The sequence below is a fragment of the Cervus canadensis genome, chromosome 6 (assembly GCF_019320065.1).
Source record: "Cervus canadensis isolate Bull #8, Minnesota chromosome 6, ASM1932006v1, whole genome shotgun sequence".
Taxonomy (NCBI): Eukaryota; Metazoa; Chordata; class Mammalia; order Artiodactyla; family Cervidae; genus Cervus; species Cervus canadensis.
This window is the reverse complement of record NC_057391.1, coordinates 82,436,600-82,461,260: the sequence shown is the minus strand read 5'-3', so window position 1 is coordinate 82,461,260 and position 24,661 is coordinate 82,436,600. Positions and strand designations below refer to the sequence as shown.

Below are 24,661 nucleotides of genomic sequence, written 5' to 3'. Positions count from 1 at the left end.
TTCTCCAGGCCAGAATACTGGAGTGGGTAGCCTTTCCCTTCTCCAAGGGATCTTCCCAACCCCGCGATTGAATCCAGGTCTCCCTCATTGCAGGCAGATTCTTTACCAGCTGAGCCACCAGGGAAGTCCAAGAATACTGGAGTGGGTAAACTATCCCTTCTCCAGTGGATCTTCCCCACCCAGGAATGGAACCGGGGTCTCCTGCATTGCAGGCAGATTCTTTACCAACTGAGCTATCAGTTGGTAAACAAAGAAAAGGAAGAAATTGGTGTGTGACCATAAAGAGAAACTTGGTGACAAAAGGAAGCTGCATTGACTCCATCTTCTAAGTGAATCAGGAGCTGAGGTTACCTGGCTAAAGGTTGAAACTGACTTGGGGCCAGCCTTAATAATACTGGAAATCGGAATATCTAATGAAGAAAAATGAAAAATATAAACTAAAACATAAAATAAAAATTCTGATCAATGACAGAGTTGTCTAACATTAAGCCCCATTCTGAGATGCAGTCTCACCCCAGGACCTTTGCGCATGCTGTTTTTACTGTTTAGAACACACTGCCCCTCACTCTGTGTGGTTAACGTTTTCTCATCTTTCAGAGCCTGGCTTAAATATCATCTCTTCAGAGTGACTCTCCCCAATATTCCCACCTGGAGTAACTTTCCTCCCCATCCCATAACTCTCCATCTCAGCTCCTTTATTCCTTTCTATCCCTCACACTTATACTCACTTTATTAACTGCTGCTGCTTCTTTTTTAGAAAACCTGTCTAACCCAAGTAGTATGGAAGGACCAGTGAAGCGGAGACCATACTTACCTTGTTTACTACTGGCTCCTTAATGTCTACCCATGTATCAAACACAGCAGGAACTCAACAAATAGTTGTTGAGTAGAGAAATGAACGTGTGTTTGGAGTGGAGCTAACAGCAAGCCTGAGTGGTTTCCCCAAGGTTGAGGACCACAGGCAGAAGCTAAGATGGGATTGGGTATGCAGGACATGTATCAGTGGTGGGAGGTAGGGGGAACCTGTGGAAGATCAAGGGAAGGAAGCAAAGTTGTTGCAAATGGTCCAGAAGGCAGAACCAGGATGGGGCTGAAATGAAAATGAAGGCAGAGCTGAGTTCAACCCATAACTTTGTGATTAGATGTGTGCAGAAATGGCATGGATTGTCTACGGTGTAGGGTTGCCAGATTTAACAAATGAAAATACAGGACACCCAGTTAAATTTGCATTTCAGATAAACAACAAAAATCTCACGCAGTATTTGGGACATGCTGTGTCTCCCCGGTCGCTCAATGGTAAAGAATCAGCCTGCCAACGCAGGAGAGGTACGAGATGTGGGTTCTGGGTCGGGAAGATCCCCTGGAGGAGGAAATGGCAACTCACCTCACTTTAACAATATATCTAAAGCATGTCATGATAGGTGCATTTTATCAAGGGCAGTGTTACAGAGGTCATTCTGTATTTCAGTGTTTGCAGCCCATGGAAATTTTATGGATAGAGGAGCCTGGTAGGCTACAGTCCATAGAGTCACAAGGAGTCGGACACAACCTAGCATGCATGCATGCTATGCTAGAAATCATTCCTTATTTGTCTGAAATTCAAATTTAACTGAGCATCTGGGATTTTTTCTGCTAATCCTACCAGGATGGTAAGTTTTTGTCCTTGAAGTTATACAAGCTGAATCTGGAGCATCACTTAGAAGACCACTGGTTGAGATAACAGATGGTGGGCTTGGGTTGAAGAGCCCCACCCCACCTCCAATCGGGCATTCAGTTTCCCCAGTTTTTCTGGGACAGAGTGATCAGGCACAGGGCATCCTCTCCACTCCCCAAGAAGGATTTAATTCCCTGTCCCTGAGCCTGGCATCTCCTTGTTTAGAGCTTGCCCTTCAATCGCCTGCAGCAGCATCCCACACCCTATAACCCCATCCAAGAGCAGCTAGCCCGGGGCAGGGGTGTGTGTCTGTGTGTGTGTGTGTGTGTGTGTGTGTGTGTGCACGCGCGCTGACTTAGCTCACCCCTACTGCTGGCCACAGACGTGGACCCACTCACCCACCCCTCGCACACCAGGGCTGAGCTCCTGCTCCCCGTGCACCTGATCGAGCCCCTCTCCTGGGTGGCAAGCTGTCACGCACCCCTGTGCTGCCCCCTCAGCCTGCCGTCACCGCGTGCACTCGATTAGGGGATCTGAGTGACTTACAGGGGCTCCTCTTCCCCAGGGTCGGTATTTGCATAGGGTGATGGATGTTGAGATGTCATCTAAACACATCTGCACTTTGCATTTTAAACAAAGCAATTTCCAGAGGAAGCTGGGGGAGCTTTGTCTCCTTCCAGGAACATTTCCTCTGAGTCAAATTCTCTTTTTTTTTTTTTTTTTGGTGGTGGGGGGCAGTACTTTTCACATCTGTCCCAGGTCACTTTCCTCTACTTGTCTCCTGTTTACTCCCCTCCCCCACCCCACCCTCCTGTAGTGATGGCGGTGTGGAGCAGGGGATTACTTGCATCATAGGATGCAGAGGACATAGGATGTAGGGCCAGGCAGGGACCACCCACCTCCTCCTCGGTGCCAGACACTGGCACCCCCTCCCCATGTCCACACTGCAGGAGACCTGCGAACAGGAAAGTGACCTTAGACAGAACCAACCACACACCAGGCATCGCATCGCTGTCCACCTCCACCTCCCAGGATACCCTCAGATACTCTGTGTTTAATTTGGGGACATAAGATCCCTTCTGTCTAAGCTCTGACCTCTGATAACATATAACCAAGGCTTTTCCTCTGATAAATGAGTCTACCCCTTCCATCCAGGGACCTTTAGGATGATGATAGAAATATCCCTACAATATTGGCCTATGAGGCTAGGCTGAATGTTTTCAAAGCCAAGTGGAAAAGAACAAGGTATGAAATTCCTGGAATTTTGTCACTAGTGGTGTGGTTTCCCTGGTGGCTCAGATGGTAAAGAATCTGCCTGCAAAGCAGAAGACCTGGGTTTGATCCCTGGGTCAGAAAGATCCCCTAGGGAAGGGAATGGCTACCCACTCAGTATTCTTGCCTGGAGAATTCTATAAAAAGAGGAGTCTGGAGGGCTACAGTCCATGGGGTCAAAAAGAGTCAGACATGACTGAGCAACTAACACAGGTTCACACACACACAATGCGGCCTGAAAGCCAGCAGCATCACCCTGGCTCAGTGACCTACAAGGGGCGTGATATTTGGGCAAAGTCACTTAACTGGCATAGCAAGGCCCCTCCAGAGGCCCCACTGCAGTCGTACATGTGAGCTGCATGGCACAGAAGAAGCCTCCCTGTCCAGCTGGAAATATTGAATATTAGTGAGCTGACCTGGATGGGCAGCAAGCTGGCCCTGGCAGGGGAGGGAGCAGACATCTGTGGTTCACGTGGCTTCTGTGAGGTCTTGTGGCTCCCTAATGTGGGAGAGATGGGGAAAGGACACTTACTGAGGGCCTGCTCTGTGTCTGGCCCTTAAATAATTAGTCTGAAATATGGTGTGGTGGTGAAGAGGAGAGATTTTAATTGAACTAAATACAGTGAGAAGAAAAAAGTGAAAAGGACTCTTGAGAGCCCCTTGGACTGCAAGGAGCTCCAACTAGTCCATCCTAAAGGAAATCACTCCTGAGTGTTCATTGGAAGGACTGATGCTGAAGCTGAAACTCCTATACTTTGGCCACCTGATGTGAAGAGCTGACTCATTGGAAAAAACCCTGATGCTGGGAAAGATTGAAGGTGGGAGGAGAAGGGGATGACAGAGGATGGGATGGTTGGATGGCATCACCGACTCAATGGACATGGGTTTGGGTGGACTCTGGGAGTTGGTGATGGACAGGGAGGCTTGGAGTGCTGTGGTTCATGGGGTCACAGAGTCGGACATGACTGAGCGGTTGAACTGAACTGAACTGAACAGTGAAAAGTGAAAGTGAAAGTGAAAGTCGCTCAGTCGTGTCCAACCCTTTTCGACCCCATGGACTACACAGTCCATGGAATTCTCCAGGCCAGAATACTGGAGTGGGTAGCCTTTCCCTTCTCCAGGGGATATTCCCAACCCAGGAATCGAACCCAGGTCTCCCGCATTGCAGGTGGATTTTTTACCAGCTGAGCCACAAGAGAAGGCTCTAACTCAATACAGACTTGCATTCCACTCTGAGCTCCATGACCTTATGTGAGTTGACGAACCTTTCTGAGCTTTAGTTACTCATAACATGAAAACAGCAGCCTTCACGTCAAATACCCATCATGAGGAACAAACAGGATAATATGTGTAATTCCCTGGGATGCAGCTGGGGTCCCACGAACAAGTAACCTGTTAGCATCTTTACAGGGTATGGTAAGCTCCATTGTGCAGATGGAAAGGGAGGGGAGGTGCCTAGCTGTGGCCACACTACCAGTAAGAGCAGAGCAGGGACTTCCGAGCCTAGGCCAGTCTGAATCCAAAGCCTGTGCTTCACGTCCATAACCGGTCCATGGAGGACGGAAAGCTTGACCTGTAGATGGGAGAGACAGATCTGACAATGGCCCTTCTCTGCTTGGAACACTGCCAGACTTTCCCATTTGTTCTGGGACAGACAGCAGTGTCCTCAACTAGGCTGACTGCGCCACGTTCAGTCTGGCCCCTGATTTCCAGCCTTCTCTCTTCTGCCCCTTTGCCACTGACTAACCAATCAATCCCTTATAGCTCAGTGGGTAAAGAATCTGCCTGAAAGGCAGGAGACTCAGGTTCGATTCCTGGGTTGGGAAGATTCCCTGGAGAAGGAAATGGCAACCCACTCCAGTATTCTTGCCTGGAGGAATCCCATGGGCAGAAGAGCCTGACAGTCCATGGGGTCTCAAGAGTTGGACATGACTCAATGACTAAACCAACCAACCAACCAATCAAATGGTCTTCTTCCAGTTTCTTGGGCAAGCCCAGAGCATATCAACCTCTCTCTGTATATGTCTCTCTCCCAGAAATGCTCTCCCCAACCTCACCTGGCTTCCTCCTGTCCTATAGGTCTCAGCCTCTACCTGCTCCTGAAGGATGGTTACTTATACAAACCCTGCTCCTCCAAAGACCAGGTTGGTTGCCCTGTTACACATGCTCATATGCTGCTGAAAGTCTCCTGGATAAGATGCCCTCATAAACCACTAGTTTGATGTCTATCTTCTCTGCTAAACCAGGGGTCCCCACCATACCCCAAAATCTAGTCCTATGCCAGGTGATGAATGAATGGGTAAAGAGAGGGGGGCAAAGTCATTAGAATTTGTCAGGCCTCACTAAGAAAAGATGGTACATCCTGGATCAGAAAAGATTTGCCTTCTGGGTGTTCCCCTAAAACAGCCACTGCCCTTTGAGTCTGGAGGTGGGTCCTTGGAAGGGCACTTCCTGGGTCTGTGGAACCACAGGGTATACAGTGGAACCTCAGGGCAGCTTAAGGGGTCAGCTCTCTTGGATTCCAGGTAGCATCTGTTCTTTGGGGGTGAAGTGAATTTGCATCCGAGGCAAAATGAAGTATATGACATGGTGAGGTTTTCAGTCTTCCTCCACTGCACTCTGCCCATGCCCTCTGCTCAAGGAGAGACTTTGCTTGTTGGATCAGCTTCTAGCTCCTCTTTAGCTTGAGCAGGAAAGTGGAAAGAGACTGGAGAGGCTGAGACGATCTAGGTAACAAAGAGCTGAATCAGGGACGGGACAGCTGAGAAGGGGCACCCAAAGGTTGAGTTAGGGGGAGCTGGGCTGGGACAGAGTACACAAGAAAGACTTCCCACAGCAGGTGCTACCTAGGAGAGAGAGAGGTGAAAAAAGGTTTCTGATGAAGTTTTGCTGTGCGTTGATCATTTAACATCCTGCTGGTGGTAAGGGTATGCCAAGGGTAAGACTAATGTCACTTTTTAATTATTTGTGGTGGCTGGACTGTTGTTTCTTTGGAAGTGACCAAAGAATAGGCATTGAATGTAGTATTGTGTCTTTATTTGGAACATGTAATTTAACGAGTCTTGAGAGTGGAGCCCAGTGTAGTCTGTGTGGCCTGTGTGTTGCTCTGGAATCTTCTCTCCTTTATGTCAGACCCTGGCTCAGCCTTGCTCCAAACTTGACTGTAGGGCTTGTCATGTGCGTCTGTGGGAGGAGGGGATGGGAGGCCCTTGTGGTCCATGTTCTCCATAGGGGAGGTGGAGAGAGACTCTTCAGTAGCTGAGTGAGAGCCACAGTGCCTTGGCTTTGGCTGTGACAGCTGCCAAGGGGGTCTTTGCACCGATGAGCCAAGGACTGGGGCTGAGAAGTGGGGAAATGGTTGCAGAACTTCCTGGAAAAAATAAGTTGGAAAAAGGTCTCTAGAGACTCTTAACCCTTCCTCTTGTAGAGAAGACTTGGTTTCCAAACCATAAGACATGGGACTTTGAATGGCTATGCCCAGGTTCCCAGCCCATCCCAGGCCAGGGAAGGAAATGATGAGAGAAAGCCCACAAACAGAGTCAAATATGTAAGGACAGTCATGGGGAGGGTCATGTGGGGCCAAGAGGAAGAGAAGGTGGAGGCACCTACGTTCTCATTCTTAACATCCTTAAACAGGGAGCACATGGTCTACTACAAAGGCTCCCCTCTGCTTCCAGACATGAAGCCATAGGTGCTATCTTTCTTCCCCCCAAAATGTTTGCATATAAATGGCAACCAGATCGGCCTGACTGCAGAAACTGCAGAACTAAAGCCCTCTTTCCTCGCACCTCTAGATTGAGTCTGAGTAGGAACAGTTCACATAGAGTGTGGGATGCTTGCCCTGGACAGACCTGTCAGGGCCAGAGCAAGACCAGGTGAGGGAGAGGTGGCATCTTGGAGTGGGAAGAGCTTGGGAATGACAGTTGACACCTCCAAATTCTGTTCCTTGCAACCATACGGTTATTTTTTTCCCTGATAATGCCCAGAATATATGTAAATCAGGGTTTCTCAACCTCAGGACTCTTGACATTTGGGGTCAGATTGTCCTTTGTTGTGGGCCTGGCCTGTGCAATGTGTGATGTCCAGCAGCATCCCTGGCTTGCACCCGAGATACCAGTAGCGCCCCCAGTGTGGCTACAAAAGATGTCTCCAGATATTGCCAGGTATACCCTTGGGGGCAAAATTGGCCCCATTTGCGAACTTCTAGTCTAAATGTTGAAGCTGAAACCCAAATATTCTGGCCACCTGATGCAAAGAGCTGACTCATTGGTAAGACCCTGATGCTGGGAAAGATTGAGGGCCAGAGGAGAAGGGGATGACACAGGATGAGATGGTTGGATGGCATCACCAACTCAATGGACATGGGTTTGGGTAGATTCCGGCAGTTGGTGATGGACAGGGAGGCCAGGCGTGCTGCGGTTCATGGGGTAGCAAAGAGTCGGATGCGACTGAGCGACTGAACTGAACTGAACTGAGTCTAAGTCAAGTCAAGCAGTCCATCACCCCACAGTTTTTGAGACTCAAGGGTGAGATTATAATTTAGGCTCATTTCTCACAACTGTCAAGTAGGGGTATAAAATGGTAATTACTAAGCCCCTTCTGCTCCCCCAAATCTGTGTTTCTAAGGTGAATTCTACTCTACTGCCTTTGAGGCTAGGTAGAGAGCGAAGGTGGAGAAGGCAATGGCACCCCACTCCAGTACTCTTGCCTGGAAAATCCCATGGACGGAGGAGCCTGGTAGGCTGCAGTCCGTGGGGTCGCTAAGAGTCAGACACGACTGAGCGACTTCACTTTCACTTTTCACTTTCATGCATTGGAGAAGGAAATGGCAACCCACTCCAGTGTTCTTGCCTGGAGAATCGCAGGGACGGGGGAGCCTGGTGGGCTGCCGTCTATGGGGTCGCACAGAGTTGGACATGACTGAAGCGACTTAGCAACAGCAGCAGCAGAGAGCGAAGGTGGCTGTTAGCTAGATGAAAGAAAGAGTTCACGGCTGGTGAAGATGGTCCATGCTAATACCTGCTCTCTAGGGAGGCTCATTCTTTCTTCCCTATTTAGCCAACCCCACACCTGGCACCTTCTTGATGTCGCTCCTGGATTGTCAATAGCCTCTCAAATTAATAGAGTTAATTCTCCCAGCCAGCCCCTAGAGTTGCCTTCACTGAGTATTCTCACCTCATTGGATGACAACACTATGTTTCTAGTTGTTGGGGCTGGAATCTCTGAAATCACATTTGTCCCCCTTTCCCCCTACACACTCCATATCCAACATTATCACCAAATTCTGGTGGCTTCAAAACTGATCCAAGACCCAAGCACTTCTTAGCCCCTGCTCTTCCCCTACCCTGGTCTAAGCCGTGGTCACCCCACCTGTGGTCTCCTAATTGGTCTTCCTGCTTCCATCCTTGTCCTTCTCTGACCTGTCATCAACACATCAGCCAAAGGCTCCCACTGAGATGAGATCATAGCTCTTTTTTAACCAAAATCTTCCACTTAAAGTGAAAGCCACACTTCCCGTGGCCTCAAACCCCCTGATGATTTGTGCTCCCTCCCCCAGGCCCCTCCCGTTCCTTCCACCACACTCATTTTCCTGATGTTCACTGAGCACACCAGCATACTCCTACCTCAGGGCCTTTGTACGTGCCAGTCCCCCTGCTTCTGCAGGAAGAGTTATGACGAGTTCTTCCTACAGATGCCCACGTGACCCTCACCTTTCAACTTACTGTTCATTGAAACATTCTCAGTGAGGCTGCCCTGACCACTCCTTCTAAAATGACATCCCCAGTTCCTTTTCTTGTTCCATCCACCCCTCCCCTCCACAGCCTGTCTTTTCCCCTCATGGAACTTAGCACATTCTAACCAACTATATGACCTGGTTACTTTCTGTGCTCATTGTCTTTCTCTTCTTCCCACTAGACTGTGTGCACCATGAAGATAAGAGATCATGCCTCTTCTCTTTACTGGTGCAGTCTCTTTGCCCAGAAAAGTGTCTGGCACAGAACAGACCCTCAGTAAATATTTGTTGAATGAATGAATGACCCTCAGTTATGTTTTTTTCCCCCTTTGATGCTTCAAATCCTTTGCCAACACAAAGTGGGGATATTTGGGAGGACAAATGAAGAGAGATAAAGAAATGGATGAAAAAAATGAGCTATTAGCTAGTCTATCACAATTATCTAGGCAAACCGAAGTACAGAAAATCTTAAAATATAGTCCAATAAAAATTTCTAATTTTTGATGACATTATATAATGTATAATTATATATATATATATATAATGTATAATGTAGCATGAATACCAGCTGGGTGTGTGGGAGGGGCGTGGGGATACATACATGTATACATGCACCAAATGTAGGTAAATTGAGAATTTACTGAAAATAATCCACATTGGGTACTTTCACTTCCACGAATACTTATTTCATGCTCAAGACTTGCTAGGTGTTGAGTTCAGACTGCCATGTGTCTCCTCTCTTCCAAGAGCTTCAGGGAACGTGACTGCCCAATGAAAGTTGATCAGACCTTGAGCTGTCTAGGTATGTGGGTTCTGTGGGTATCATAGTTGGTTGGTTGCCTCATAGACTTTCAAACCAACTCTTTTTGTGAGGCTGCTAGATTGATGTCTGGGACTGGCCCCCACCCCAAGGTGGTCACAGTGAGGATAGGCACAAAATTCACCAGGATTCAGAATGAAGCCCAGATATTTTCCATGGTTGTAGGAAGATTTTTTTTTCCTCTCTACTTATGATGCAAAATAAAAAGCTGGCAGTCTTCTTGTTACTATTAAAGAGGCTAGTTTGAAGACAAAGCATACAGACAGAAGAGGGCAGAACCGAGAGAATCGGAGGCATAGAGCCAGAGTCCTTTGACTTTGTGAACCTCGGGACCGAACCCTACCTGATGCCTGCCCCCATTTATAGATTTCACATCTATCCAATGCAATGAGTCCAGTAAGCCCATATAAGCTGGGGTGTTTTTACTTGCAACAAAAAGCATCCTGATAGAGTCTTCTTGATTTCTTTCAGGCCCTTCCTTCTGCCTCTCACAGGACCTGAGTGTGTGCTGGTACAACACGAGGGCATTCTGCACTGTCTGTGCTGTGTGCATACACACACAGACGCACTTCAAAGTCCTAAGGCGATGGATTGTGTCTGGTTCACGTATATCTGATGCTTCTGACACTAATGAAAATAATAAAGGGCCTCATTTTTATTGTTTCAAAGCCTGAAAAGTAGTAGAAGGGATTTTCAGACCGCTTAATTTACATCCCTGAATCTTGCTGCTGAACACACATTTTATGCCCATTTGAACCCCCAGAGAACCCTAAGTCCGAGTTGGTTCTTCCGATGGCCTCTCCTAGCATCAGCCTGAGACCTGAGGGCAGTGCTGTCCAGGGGACAGCCCGCCAGCCAAGATAATGTGTTAAGAGACTCTCTTGATAGGCCGTTCCTTATTTATTCGATTCCAGATACATGGGACCAGGATGGGAAGACTCCTAAGGCATTCGGGAGGACACATACAGAGGTGGGAGTACGTACAGGGGGGTGATGCAATGCGGGACCGTCATTTTAAAAAATATATACATCTTAAGAAGCCATTCCAGCCACATTATCCTTATTAGAAAATAAAACAATCTCCACATAGTGCTTTTCTTTGGTGCTCTTGCGTGGGCATGGGCCTCTGTCCCCTCGCCACGACCCCCTCCACCTTCTGTCTTCGAGGGGGTGGGGGGGGTCTGGAGGGAAGGGTGGCCCCTGACCCGGGGGCAGGTGCAGACTCTGGCTCCTCTACGGCCCTGCCATGGCCTCCCACCCAACATCCGGCTCTGGTTTTCCTAGTCGGTTCTTAAATTGTGCCCTGGGGAATCACTGAAGCTTCCTCTGTACCAAAACTGCAAGCCCTTATCAAGGTTCACATATGCCAAAGCCAGTCTAGAATCTCGAGAGAAAGTGGGGACACGGGCACCAAACAAAACCCAGCCAATACCACCTTCTCTGTGGTTGGATTTTTTTTTTCCATTTTATTTCTTGGTTCATTTCAATGACCTGTATCATGAGAATACAACTGAGAAGGGCTATGTCCTCTTTACAGATTTTCCAGGAACAGTGGATTTGGGGGGGAAACTTCAGTTTTGTTCTGTTTAGGGGGGATGGGGTGTCCTAAACTCTCCTCACTTCACATCCTCCGCTAAGTCACCCCCCCCAACCTCCTCCCTACTTCCCAGGGAGGTCCCAAAAGCTGGCTAGGCTCCCAACTAAGAAGCTGGCCCGTAAACTTCTTCTCTGAATGCCAATGGATCCATCAAGTACACACCACGGCCTTCCCCACTGAACAGACTTCTCATCGTTCCTTGTACATTTCCTGTTGCCATGAGAGATTTTTAATGGAAAAGCAGCAGCCACCTCAGTGGCACCAAGCCATCAGGACCATGGCCCCCCTTTTCCTATAAGGGGGCTCTAACGCTGGCACAGTGGCAGACGCATGGGCTCTGGCAAGGCAAAGCTGCCCTGTGCATGCAACACCCACCCACCACAAACCACTTGTTGCACTGTTCATCAGAGGTGCTTTTTCTAGAAAAGATGGACAGTGAAGACCAGTTGGGAACTAGCCCCTGGGGCGGCTCACAGCTCAGGTCCTCATGCTCGAGCAGTGACCACCCTACACAGAACGGGGGTGATGAGATGCGACCCTCTGCTCCCTGCCTCCTTGAGCACACAACACAGCGAGGCTGGGGGAGGCTCCCACACAGCAGACCCCCATCTCTCCAGGCAGATGTCAAGGAATGGCCCCCAACAGCTAAGTAGGCCTGGATTTTACCCCTGGTCCCTCAGAGGTGCCTGTGCATTTATCTGCCCAGATCGGAGACTGCACAGGACACTAGCAGCCACCTTGGATCATTCCAGTGTTGCCAGACAAGTGACTCTGGCCTTGAAGACCCCATAGGCAAAAAAGGGAGGGGGCATACGTCGCTGGTCTGTGAAGTCTCTTGGAACCCCTGACATTTTCTCCATGAAGGTATCTGAGAGCAGCGGATGGGATTTAGCCAGCTCTCACACCTGGGGTGACCTTAGCACATCCTGGCAGAAGTTCAGAAGGAGCCGTGTCTGGGTGTGGAAAGGCAGAACCAGCGGTAGCTGCTTCCCTTGGAAGGCTGTGAGGCTGTGGAACAGGACGCCTGGTCCCCTGGTTCTGGGGCTGGGTGGGTGGGAACTGCTTGCCCCTCAAAGTGACGAGAGGTCAGGGTAGAATGTGTGTGGACTCCCCAGGTGTCCCTGGCAGGACTGCTCCGATCCCTGCTTTAGAAGACAGCTGATTGGAAGGATGCTTGAAACTCCTTCAGCCATGGGAGGTCCTCTAAGCTGCTCTCAGCCAACCCCATGAGCCCCGGATGGTGTGTTCAAGGTGCCCTCCCCCCAATCCGAGTGGGTTATAATGAACTTCCATAGCCACTCACCAAAATGGGTGACCACTGTTCCCATTCGGCCAGGACTGGAAGGTTTCCTGGGAAATAGATTCTCAATGCCGAAATGGGTCCTGGGCAAACTGGGGTGGTTGGTACCTTATGTAGCAGCCTGATGGTCTGGTAGGGGTCATGTCCTGCCAGAAAGCTGGCATTTAAGTGCACCTGGGGAGCTATTCTATACCTCCTCAGTCCAAAGATGGCAGGTGCAAACCCTCCTGTAGCACTGATTCACCCTGCCCTTTGGAAGGCAAGGAAGGGGCATTCTGGTGTCCACTGATCAGGCAGGCTGGTGACCCCTGTGGAGCCCCTGTCTTCAGAGTTCCCTTGCCTGCTCGTCTCTACTTCTGGGCCTTTCTGTGCTCAGCAAAGCTTGGTCTGGGCCTCTCCCTATCCCACCCGGGTCCTCCCAGAGCTGCCAGCCTAGAATCAGGTGCCCAGGGTGCCCTCGGAGGGGCCAGGTCCCTGCACATCCCTCAGCTCCCCAGGCCCACCTGCTCTGGACTCCCAGCAAGCAGGAGAAGCCTGCAGAAGCGGGGGTGCTGGGCCATGATGTCTTGGACCCTGCTCTGCTCTGAGCCAGCACCGTCCCCACCTGTGGGCCCTGAAGTCTTGGCTGGTGGAACCCGCAGTGGGGGTGAGCTCTGAGGTCGGGCAGGAAGTCGCAGTGGGGTTCCTGGGGATGGGGAGAGAGGGAGCGGGCCCTGGGGCAGCGGTGTCAGACGGGTGGGGGGTGCACCAAGGGGACAGGGTGACCAGGAAAATCCATGAGCTCTGGAAGCTAGTCCCCAGATGGTGAGCTGGGCTGGCCTGGGAGCCTAGGTGAAGGATGGAAGGAGGAAGCTGTATGGACTGTGGAAGGCGTGGGGCCTCCTGGGAGGCAGAACCTCAGAGTAGGCAGGCCCTCTGGAAGAAAGTACCTGCTTTCTGGGAGAGGAAAGCCCCCGAAAGTATACCCCCACCTGAGTATGCCAGAGTCCTTGGCACTCATCACTGCCTGCCCAGGCCGTGGGTGGAGGCCGAGGGGAGGGGGGATGTCAGAGAGGTGGTTACGAAATGTATGTGCTGCCTCTTGGTGATCAGGTGGGGAGACGGGGCCTTTCCTCCTGGGTGGTCTCCAGCCTCAGGGGGTAGTCAGCTCTGGCCCAGGCCTCGGCATTGCCCGTGGCGGAGAGAAAAAAAAAAAAAAAAACCAAATGAAAAAAAAAGCCAGTTACAGATGAACCCCGCACCTGCCTTCCCATCCCCGTAACCCCCGCCCCTCCAGCACCCGGGACTCTGCACACAGCCAGGAGGCGAGGAGCCCCTTCCGCTGGGACGGCTCGCGGCCATGATACAGGACTTGAATGTTGAGGCTGGTGGCTGTGGAGGTGTTCGCGTCGGTCCATCCGTCTGTCCTTGGGCGGGAGTCCGTCCATGGGCCAGGCTGTCAGACCTTGGCCTCCAGCATCTCCAGGAAGAGTTTGTGCATGGGCACCTTGCCTTGCAGTTTGATGCTGTAGAAGTGCTGTACCGCCTTGGCGGCCGTCTGCCGGAGCAGGGGCAGCGTCAGCAGCAACTTGCCCGTCCTCCGCGGCTCCTCGTGGCGCTGGCTCAGCTCGTAGTCCTGCAGCGCCTCGTGCAGCAGGTCCTGCAGCTTCTGGACCGCCTCCAAATCCTCGATGTACATGGAATCTGCGGACACAGCGGGGTGGGCATCAGCGGTGCAACTGTGGAGCGCAGCCCTGGGTGTAGGGGGTCCCCATCACTGCTTTCAGAGCCTTCCAGACCCTCACTTTACAGAGAGACAAACCCAGGCTCAGAAGGGTTAAGCTGCCGGTCTGAAGTCTCAGAGGCCAATGACAGAGCTGGGGTTCACACCCAAGGAGAGATCTGTGTCCACGGAGAGATCTGTGTCCACGGAGGACTTTTCTTAGAAAACCACCAGGAGGTGGCAGTGAAGGGTTTGCCCCAGAGGTGCCGGGGGGACTCTGGCGCCAAAGTGGTGGAATTGTGATCTTGCGCCCCTCACTTGCTAGCTCTGTGACTTTCAGCAAGTTGCTTCAGTTCTCTGCACCTCATGTTCCTCATTTGTGAAAGGCCACATAATAGCTAGATCTACCTTGAGAGGCTAAATGAGTTAATACCCATCAAGGGCTTAAAATAGTACTTGTCACAACTATGGTACTATAGTGCCCAACTATGGTACCATCATCACCATAACCATCACCACCACCATCATCATCTTACACCATCACTATCATCAGTTTATCACCACTGTCATATCACCACCATCATCACCACCACCACCATAACCATCACCACCATCATCACCTCCATCATCACCATCACCACCTTATCAGCATCATGATATCAGCTTATCAGTCATATGATGTGATCAGTCATATCACCGCCATCATCACCATTAGAGTCATCATCGTGATTTTATTGTTACTGCTGCCACTAGGCACCAGCTCACGTCTTCAGTGCACTCACTGACCTTACAGAATAGTTGTTACAGTTATATGTACACAGATAAAGGGGCTGAATCCTGTGTCTGGGTGCCCTGAGGTGGGGCATATAGGGGAACTGAGATAGCGTGGTAGGGCACAAAGAGGGGAGATGCTACTGGGAGTTCTAGACAATCCTAGGGAGGGCTTTGGACTCAGGCCATGAATTTCAAATGAAATTTACCTAAATCGCAGAGGTGGCAAGGAGGTGCCCACGGACAGCTGGGTTATAGTTGGGTCTGAGCCAAAGCAAAGTGGAGCCCACTTCCTGGCCTCAGTAAAAACAACCCGCCTTCTTCTGACATTCCTTAAAGATGCTGAGCCTCCACCCTGAACTGCAGCACCCAAGGCCTGTCCAAGGTGGGAGGGTAAGGGTGCATGTGGGTCAGGTGAACTGGAAGCTGGGGATGGGTCACCAAGGAAGGCTGAGCAAGTTTCCTGAATTCCTCAAAAGAGCAGGACAATTCTTTGCATGCTGTGTTTGCTAATTTTTTTTTTTTCTTTCTATGCTGTGTTTGTTTAGCTACCAGACTGCTGCAGGCCACTGTACCAACTAGCTGACCCCAGTGATTCCCTCTGACCTTGTGGCCCCTGCACTCAGCCCATGCCTCCATGGGTCCTACCTCTTTTCTCTTGGGAGAACATCAATAAAGTGAGGTGGGTGAGACTCTGGAGACTTAGATGCTGTGTGACTTTGGCCAAGTCACTTAGGCTCTCTGAGATTGTTGCCTTGTCTGTAAAATGGAGCAAATGAGGGTGCACGCCTCCTAGGTGAAGGTAAATGACCTAGCATGTCATCAGGCACTTCGTAAGCACCTAATAAACGTCGTTATTATCATTACTTTGAGAGCTCAGAAGGCAGGAGATGCCCTTGCGGGGCTGGCCCTATACCTAAGATACCCGCACAATGTTTTGCCCCTTGTTGCAAAGGCAGTGAGGACTCTTCCTTTTGGCAATTGGGGAAAAAACCTGGCTCCATTCCTACACTCTTGGCTGATTTCAGAGCATGGTCCCTGTAAGGCTGCGACCTGTCCATCCAGACACCATGCCTCCTGCCAGCTTCCTCTCCCCATCACCCCACCCTCCCCAAGGAGGCCAAAATTGGCAGCTGCCTTCGACCGAAAATGAAATAAAATAACATTGCAAGATTAATTTCTTTGCAATCTATCAGCGAGTCTGTATTGATGGCATTGATAAACTGTTAATTACAAAATCAATGGCTATGAATTTTTTTCTGCTGTCAAGGAGCCTTAGAGAGGCCAGGAGGGGGTGAAAGATAGCCCACTGGCTCCCAAGGGGCCGTGTTTTGGGGCAACAGCCTCTGAGGTGCTCTGGTCCACTTCACCTCAGCAGAGGCACCCATGGTGGCTTGCCTCCAGGACCACTCCAATGATCTCCTGGCCCATCTCTCCTCTAGCTAACACACTATCTGCCTGGATGACTTCACCCTCACTGCTGGGGACAGGTCATGTCCCCAGAGGCTTTCAAGGCTGCCTATACCAACCCCATTCCACCCCACTCCCTTCACAGTCCTGGAGCTTCCAGTCTAACACCAATAGCTCTTCTAGCCTAATCTCTCAACAGACCTGTTCTTTCTCTGTTTCCTGTCTGCATCTGATCACTCCATGACTCAGCCAAGGTCGTGGGCATCACAAACTCCTCTTTTCCCACTTAGAGCTCTTGGATCTGCAGAGAGCTGCAGGATGGCCTGGTAAACACCACGGGGCCAAGAAGTCCAGGTTCCCAGCACTCTGTCGCTCACGACAAAGCATGTACGCAGGCAGAGCTTGATGCTAGCTGAAGTTCCTGATGGGCTCTATCAGTCCTTGCATGCGTGCTCAGTCGCTTCAGTCATGGCTGACTCTGAGCCCATGGACTGGAGCCCACCAGGCTCTCCTATCCACGAGATTCTCCAGGCAAGAATACTGGAGTGGGTTGCCATGCCTTTCTTTCTCCAGGGTATCTTCCTGACCCAGGGATCGAACCCGGGTCTCCTGTATCTCCTGCGTTGCAGGCAGATTCTTTACCACTGAGCTACCAGGGAAGCCCGTCAGTCCTTAGGAGTTTCGTATTTGTGTGTGTGTGTGTGTGTGCATGCATGCACTTGGATGTGCATGTGTGCATGTCTGTCTGTATGTACTGAGATCAAGACAAGAGCCACTGGCAGAGCTGAATAGACTTCAGAGAGCTCTTGCAGTTTGTCCGTGGGGGGAGTGAGGTGACCGCTGAGCAGACTCCTACCTCTTCACACTCTTCTCCTGGTCCGGGCAAGCGTGAGCTCCAGGTCTCTGTCATGAGAAGCGGTCAGGAGACTCCAACAACAAGGATGTGCCCCTGGGGGTCTGGCCAGCCTTGCTGCGTCTCTCTGTGCTCCCCAGTGTCCTCGGCTCTTACCGGTTTCCTCTCCTCCTCTGCCCACCCAAACACCCAGCCCCTCTGTGACGGCTGACTACAATGCCTCCCTTTGAATAGGAGAGCGTGCAGGACTGTGAGGGTGTGAGACTTGGCTGTCTGATACGTGATGACCGAGATCTGTCTCCTGCATTTGTCAAAGTGGATAGAACCGGACAATACAAAGAGTGCGCTCTGCTGGCAACTCTGGACTTTTGTTAATAATAATGTATCAGCATTGGCTCATTAATTGTAACAAATTACCACACTAAGCCGGGATGTTAATAGTAGGGGAAAGGGTGCACAGGGCCTGGAGGACGTGGGTGGGCTGGTGTGTGGAACTCTATGGAACTCTACCTGACCAGTTACTCTGTCGGCCTGAAACAGTATGAAAAAAGCCCCAATGGCATTAGCATTCTCTAACAAAGCCTACATTGCAATTTTGGAATCCTAAGGTGTGGGTAAATGGTCTCTACAGAGGTATGTAAAATGTTTAATTCTTATTTTGCATTGGTTTTTTTTAATAAAAGGGATTGGAACTGAAAAAAAAGAAAAAAAAAGCTTCCCTGTATTAGGTTGGGTTTCCTAGAAGCAGAGCCCGACACAGGGGTTCAGGTGCATGGGATTTGTGGAGAGTGTGCTCTCAGGAGGAAGAAAGGTGGGAGGTAGGATAGCACAAGGGTAGGAGAAAGCAAGGTAGGGAGACAGCCTGGCTTGGTTCTGGTCCCACTCCAGGAGTCCAGCCTTTTGTTCTCCTGTGTGTGCCTGCCATTGGCTGAAGGTATAGGGGTGTGTGTGTGTGTGTGTGTGTGTGTGTGTGTGTGTGTGTGTGTGTGTGTGTCCTGTGTGTGCCTGCCATTGGCTGAAGGTATAGGGGTGTGTGTGTGTGTGTGTGTGTGTGTGTGTGTGTGTGTGTGTGTGTGTGTGTGTGTGTGTGTGTGTGTGTGTGTGTGTGTGTGTGTGTGTGTGTGTGGTGCAGGGAGTTGACGGAATCCTCCAAACAAGGCAGGTAAGGCTAGGTCTCTGGTGAAGGGAGAAGCCATGGGCTATTAGCAGCAAAATTCAGCAGCTGGGGCGCGGGTGTGTTAAGCTACTGAGGGGGCGGTCTGAGTGGGGCACCAAGAGCAACCCCTGCATTTTCCATGAAGCCATTTGTTAGGGGGCCAGCTGTCCTGGTTTTCCAGGAACTGCTGTTTCTCAGGACATGGAACTTCCAGTGAAAGTGTGACAGCATTAAGCAAACCAGCTGGTTATCCTGTCTGTACATCTGGAACCAGCTCTCCTTCTTCCATACACTGATAACACTTGTTTTCTCGAATATTAATAATAATGATAATTAATATTTATTGAACATTTCCTCTAGGCAAGGCACAGAGCTAAGTGCTTATCTTCAGTTGATCATTTAAAAAACAAAAGTGCTTACACACAGGACAGAACTGGGGAAGGTTGCCACACTGCTACCAAGTATCAAAGCTAGAATTCAAACTTGGGTCCCATTTGAACTTGACTGAGACTTGAGCAATTGACTACTGCATTCGCCCAGCAGCAGAATTAAGTGTCTGCATGCCTGACACTCTTTCTTTAGGACAGGGAGCCTGCCTTTCTCCTTCTTCTGCAATCCCCATCCCAGCCCCCTGCACCTGGCCTGGTACCTGCAGAGGGCGGACACCTTCTAAATGTGGACACAGGTTACATTTAAGCCCCCAGATAGTCTAGTCAGAAGTTGGTATGTAGAGGCTAAAACAATTGGAGTGAGGCCTCCTTTTTAATGCTAGGAAGGTTTTCTCTCTTGGGCCTGAGCAATTTGAGTAGGAGATTTAAGGAGTCTGTATAAGCTTGGAGTTGATTTTGGAATATGAGGACCTGGGCTTAGGTCCTAGGTTCAGTACTCTTTGACTGTGTGACCCTGGGCAATGTGCTTCAGCTTTCCAACACACCCAGTTTCACCATTTGTAAAGTGGGGTTAAAATGATAAGAGCATTGCTCATAGGGTTGAATTGTAAGACGAAATCGGTTCATGGCTAATTGATTTAATAGGCTGAGTACTTATGTGCCAGGCATGTTGTAAGCACAATTTTACAGAAATAAAATCCCTTCCACAGTCTTCTGGGGTGGAATCTTCTGGACTGTTTATTATTCCCATTTTACTGATGAAGAAACTGAGGCACAGAGTGAAGTGAGGCACAGATTTGCCAATGACAGAAGCAGGATTTGACTCTTAGCAACTGGGCTCTAGAATCTGTGCCCTTAACCCCTGTGTTGATCTGCAAGGCAAGGGCCCAGGGGAGGGCTTAGGAAATACTCAACCAGTGCCAGCCTTCGTCACCACCTTTGCAACTGCAGGCCATCCTGTGCACAACCTTTGGTGGCAAGAAGCTCCAGCATCATCATGCCACTCCTGCTCAGAGCCACCCTAATCGCTGATCCCAGAGCTGTGTGTGCTCCCCTGGGCACCAAGACCTCTCTGAGCTCCCCCTGCAGGCCCCACCCCCGCCCGTACCTGAGTTGGCCAGGGCCAGGGCCTTGAGCGTCACGAACTCCTCCTTCTCCACCTTGAGCTTCTTGTACCTGCGCACCAGCTGCAGGATGGCCCGGTAGAGCTCCAGCAGCCCCGCGAGGCGGGAGTGCTCCTCGTCCATGATGTAGTCCTCCGCGTACACCAGCTTGTCGTCGTAGGGCAGCGAGCGGTACACGATGCCCAGGATAAGGATCTCCATCCAGGCGCTCTGCAGCAGGCTCATCTGGTCCCCCAGAGAGAGGTTGGAGAAGCCTGCCGGGAGAGGGGGCCAGCAGGGTGGCAGCGGTCAGGTGGGTGGGCGGGGCGGGGGGGCGGCAGAGGAGGAGGGGATCCTGACCCTCCATTCCACCTGCTGGACTCACGGTCCTTCCTCGGTGAATGAGTCAGACGTGGAATTCATGGAAAAGACTTACATAACGAGAGCTCGGTCAACATTGACAGTTGTTATTGTCCTTATCCTTGTTATTCTATGGTATTTTTCAAATGTGCCAGGAGGCTTTTTGATTAACCAAAGGCATTTGTAATTTAAGGAGCCCCTGAATACATAGAATCAGGAGGTGGCAGGACAGGATCCCCTCCACTCCGAGAAGCTTCCAGATCCCCCTCTCTGCTCAAAGCAGGGGAGGCATGGGGTTTTAGAGTGACAGCTGATCCTTCGGGTGGAGCCTCGGCTGTACAGAAACAAGGGGCCCAAAACCAGGAAGGAGAAATCACCTGCTCCCAGCCAGCGACCCCCTAGTGACCACAGCTGGGGCTGCTGACTGCTCAGAGCCCTCGGAGTCAGGGGGGACTTTATCACAGGCAGCCTGTCCTCCCAGAAGTCAGCCCCGCTGGCCTGGCCATCACTCTTCACCTAACGATGTCCTAAGCAGTCCTGTATCCTGTGGGCTTGGATCATGGCCGTTTCGCCTTTGGAAAAGACCCTGATGCTGGGAAAGACTGAGGGCAGGAGGAGAAGGGGGCCACAGAGGATACGATGGTTGGATGGCATCACCAAACATGAGTTTGAGCAAAGTCTGGGAGACAGTGAAGGACAGGGAAGCCTGGCGTGCTGTAGTCCAGGGGGTTGCAACAACAATGAGCATGGAGGCTGCGTCCAGAGTGAAAGAAGGTTGGGGGTGGGGAAAGCTCCAGAATTATGACACCATCTTGTTCAGTGTGCTCTGGAGATTGCCTGGGCTTGAATCCCAATTCCTCATTTACTACCTGTAGGCTGACCTTGGAGGAGCTGTGCTACTTCCCCAAACCTCAGCTTCCTCATCTGTGAAATGGGTATAACAGTAGTGCCTGCCTCAGAGAGCCACTATGAGGCCTAAATGAGACAACAATTATGCAACATACATTTACTGAGCTCTTGCTATTATTAGTGATGAGATGAAAAGTCTTTATCTGCGAAATGAGAATGATACACTGGAACTGCATTACATGCGCACTTAACTTAGGTGAAGTCAATTAACAATTGAAGAGAAAGAGAAAAACTAAAGGAAGGAAAGAAGGAAAAGAAGGGAGCAGGGAGGGAGGAAGAAAGCTTATTTTCAAATATCTTGATCACTAAACACAAGGCAATAACTTCCATCAGAAACTCAGGGGTGGATTCCAACACCAACTGCGCCAGACACACCAAAAAGGAAAGGTACCCACAGAGTCATTGCACCCCGTGTCTGTCATGGGCAACTGAGATTAAGCGATCTCCCCAGGGGTAACTCTGCTTATGGAGGACTCTTGCTGACCTAGAACCTCAGCCAGCTTAGATGCGGGGTTCTGGTTTGGGGTGACAGGAGAACAAAGAGACCTGGCACGGAGGAAACACTTAGCACCCCTGTACCCCCATCTTCCCCTGCCCCACCCCAGCCACACACACAGTCCGTGCTCAGCAAACCTGAGCCAGGAAGGTGGCGATGGCTGCAGCTGTTACTCTCACGACTCTTCTCCCCCACAGACTGGAGGCCCTGGGGCTTCCAAGCTTCCAGACTGGCCCACTGCCCTGGGTTTCCATAGTCTACTCCACCCTCATCTGCTGCCCCGGGTCTCTGAGAGCCACTGTCCCTCCTTATTTTCCAACCAGTGCAACCAGTGTTCAGCTTTAGGGGGTCCCCAGGGGATGAAGCCCCCTTCACTAGCAGGTCCCTCTTTCCCAGTGAATACCCTTCTTAGTCTGATCACTGTGGTTCACAGGCTGATCTATCACCCCCCGGGGCCTGGGATCACCACCCAGCCGCTGGCACCCCCAGGTGACCACCCACAGAGCTGGAGCGATTACACTGCGGCCACGGGGCCAGCGTGGATGGCTGCGCCTTCTCGGGGGACAGGCTGTGGCACAGAGGGGTCAGGGGTGTGTGCTGTCATCTAGATCCCAGCGTGGGAGCAGAGGACGTGTGGCTGCCTGCAGTGGTGGGGAGAGCCGGGAGGTAATGAAAGAGATAGAAATGGACATCCAATTTCCCTTATCGAGCCTCTGAGCGGGAGAGGCCTGGGGCGACATTAATTAACAGATACCAATCAGCCAGCACGGGTGTGTGTGTGTGTGTGTGTGTGTATGCACGGACGTGTGGACTGCACTGGGGGTGCAGGTCTGCAGACAGACTGGGAGGGAAGATGTAGGAGGTGGACGGGGCGAAATTAATAGACAATTGAATTGGAAGGCGGCAGAAAAGGAGGGCGAGCTGGGCTTCTGGAAACGAAGGAGAAAAGACCTGTGCGAGGTTCATCACTAGGAGACCATGAGCTCTGCCCCTCTGTTCACCCCACAGATACTTACTGAGCACCTACTAAGTGCCAGACCCTGTGCTGGACACCGGGGACAGAACGGCCAGCTTGAACCAGGGCCAGGCCCTGCCTTCATGAGCTCGGTCAAGAGGGAAAGACACACCCCGATGTGTGTCTTGTGAGGTTTAGAACTGTCAGAAGAGCTACCACGAGAGGAAAGGCCGAGGACACACAAAGGGGAAGTCTGGCCCAAATGAGAGAGTCCAGGTGGCTTTACAGAAGAGGAGGCTTTGGGGCTGAGCTCTGAAAGGCGAGTGGGGTGTGTCTGCATGGATGGCTGTCACCTCTGGTTTCCTGGGAGCATGGTCACACCCACTGCCAAGCACCTGGCCTGGGGCAGAGGGGCTCCAGAAACCTTGCCAGCACAGAAGAGGGAACGGACAGACGCCACTGGGCCTCAACTCCTGGGAGACGAGAAAAAGGGCCAAGAGAACAGGGTCAGCCCCTCTTAGTCCTCCAGGCAGGATTCCGGGTTGAGCTGCCTTTGCTGATCCCGTGTGAGTCAGAGGCAGGCCTGCAGGGCAGGGGGTGTGGTAGGGGTGTGGTGGAGGTGTGGTGGGGTGGGAGGGGATGAGTGCCTTGGGGACATAGGGTCACCACCTGAGGGTGCTTAGCGGCGTGTGCACACACCCCTGGCTGGGTTGGTTTGAGGAGTGACTCAGCCCCTGACTCTCTTCCTCCTTCAGCTCCTTCAGAAGGAGCTGGAAATGGTGTTGAAAATCCAGGTGTACACACCAAAGTGCTGCCCGGCAGGTAGAGACGGCTTCATGTTGCAGGGGTGTGGGGAGGGGGAAGATAGATTCAATATTTTCTAATATTTGAAACAGTCCAAATATTTTCTAATGTTTGACAAAAGAAACACTAGAAGAAAAAGAGAGAAGTAAGTAAAAATGACCTCTAGGAGAAAGGAGGGGGAGGGGTGGGGATGGACCTAAGAGTTAGTTCTCCATACACATTTTTGCCTGGTTTGATTTGTATGTTGAAGAAGTAAGATTAAATTAACTGTAACATAAAAGGCATGCTCCTATCCACCTAGCCATCTCACTATTAGGAATTTCTCCTAGAAAGAGAAGTATGTATAAACACACAAATATACATGTGGAAGGGGTGTTTGCTAGATCCATTTGTAAGGACCCAAAGCAGACAACAAGCTGCATGCAACCAACGTCCTTAAATAGAACTGTACTAAATGTAATTATTAGCTAGGTGAATGGTACATTAGAAGCCAATAGAGAGAACCATTTGTACAGATGTGGAAAGATACCCATTGCCCAAGAAGGATGCAACTATTAAGGGTGCAGATGCGAGAGCCAGCCTGTCTGTTGGAATCCTAGCTCTGCTGACCCCCTGGCTGTGACCCTGGGCACATTTTTCTGTGCCTAAAATGGGAATAATAATTATACTTACCCCATGGGTTTGTTTGGGTTAAATGAGCTAATGCACAGACCACTTAGAAGAACACGTCTTAGCACATAGTAATTGCTACTAGTTGATATAACTAAGCGAACACAGCAGAATGTAAAGCAGTGTTACAGGATGAGTCATGGTGGGGAGGGAACACACACACAGTGGCTATACACATACAATGGTGCTTAAGAAAGATGCAAATTCTTGAAGCGTTCCATATTTTTTTGGACTCTGTGGGAGAAGGCGAGGGTGGGATGTTTTGAGAGAACAGCATCGAAATGTGTATTTTATCTATGGTGAAACAGATCACCAGCCCAGGTTGGATGCATGAGACAAGTGCTCAGGCCTGGTGCACTGGGAAGACCCAGAGGGATCGGGTAGAGAGGGAGGTAGGAGGGGGGATTGGGATGGGGAATACATGTAAATCCATGGCTGATTCATGTCAATGTACGACAAAAACCACTACAATATTGTAAAGTAATTAGCCTCCAACTAATAAAAATAAATGAAAAAAAAAAAAGAAAGATGGGTATTTGAAATACATCACTTCCACTCCTCTGCCACCCCTTTACTGGAAGCAGTATTCTTTTATTAAACCCAAACAAAGGAGCTGAAGCACTCCTCCCTGCCCTTGAGCAATGCACCCTTCACTTCTGCATTTCTGTGCTGGGCTGGGTCTGCCCCTCCATCAGGTGACCTGCAAT

At 50.6% G+C, this 24,661-nt stretch overlaps 1 protein-coding gene and 1 long non-coding RNA gene across 4 annotated transcripts in view; one reads left to right on the top strand and one right to left on the bottom strand.

The window, feature by feature from the left end:
- LOC122443894 overlaps window positions 1-10,299 on the top strand; it is a 204,097-nt gene extending 193,798 nt beyond the window's left edge. The window contains exons 6-7 of the long non-coding RNA XR_006270139.1: window positions 5,006-5,070; window positions 9,952-10,299. This is a non-coding gene — a long non-coding RNA (uncharacterized LOC122443894). The remainder of the gene's footprint in view (window positions 1-5,005; window positions 5,071-9,951) is intronic.
- A 2,779-nt stretch (window positions 10,300-13,078) lies between these two features.
- Window positions 13,079-24,661, bottom strand: part of ESRRB (estrogen related receptor beta) — a 179,563-nt gene continuing 167,980 nt past the window's right edge. For all 3 annotated transcript variants that reach the window (XM_043472622.1, XM_043472621.1, XM_043472623.1), the window contains 2 exons: window positions 19,767-20,036; window positions 13,079-14,060 (listed from right to left, as the gene is read on the bottom strand). In XM_043472622.1, the coding sequence (XP_043328557.1) occupies window positions 13,816-14,060; window positions 19,767-20,036 (515 nt within the window). In that variant the 3' untranslated portion in view covers window positions 13,079-13,815. The remainder of the gene's footprint in view (window positions 14,061-19,766; window positions 20,037-24,661) is intronic.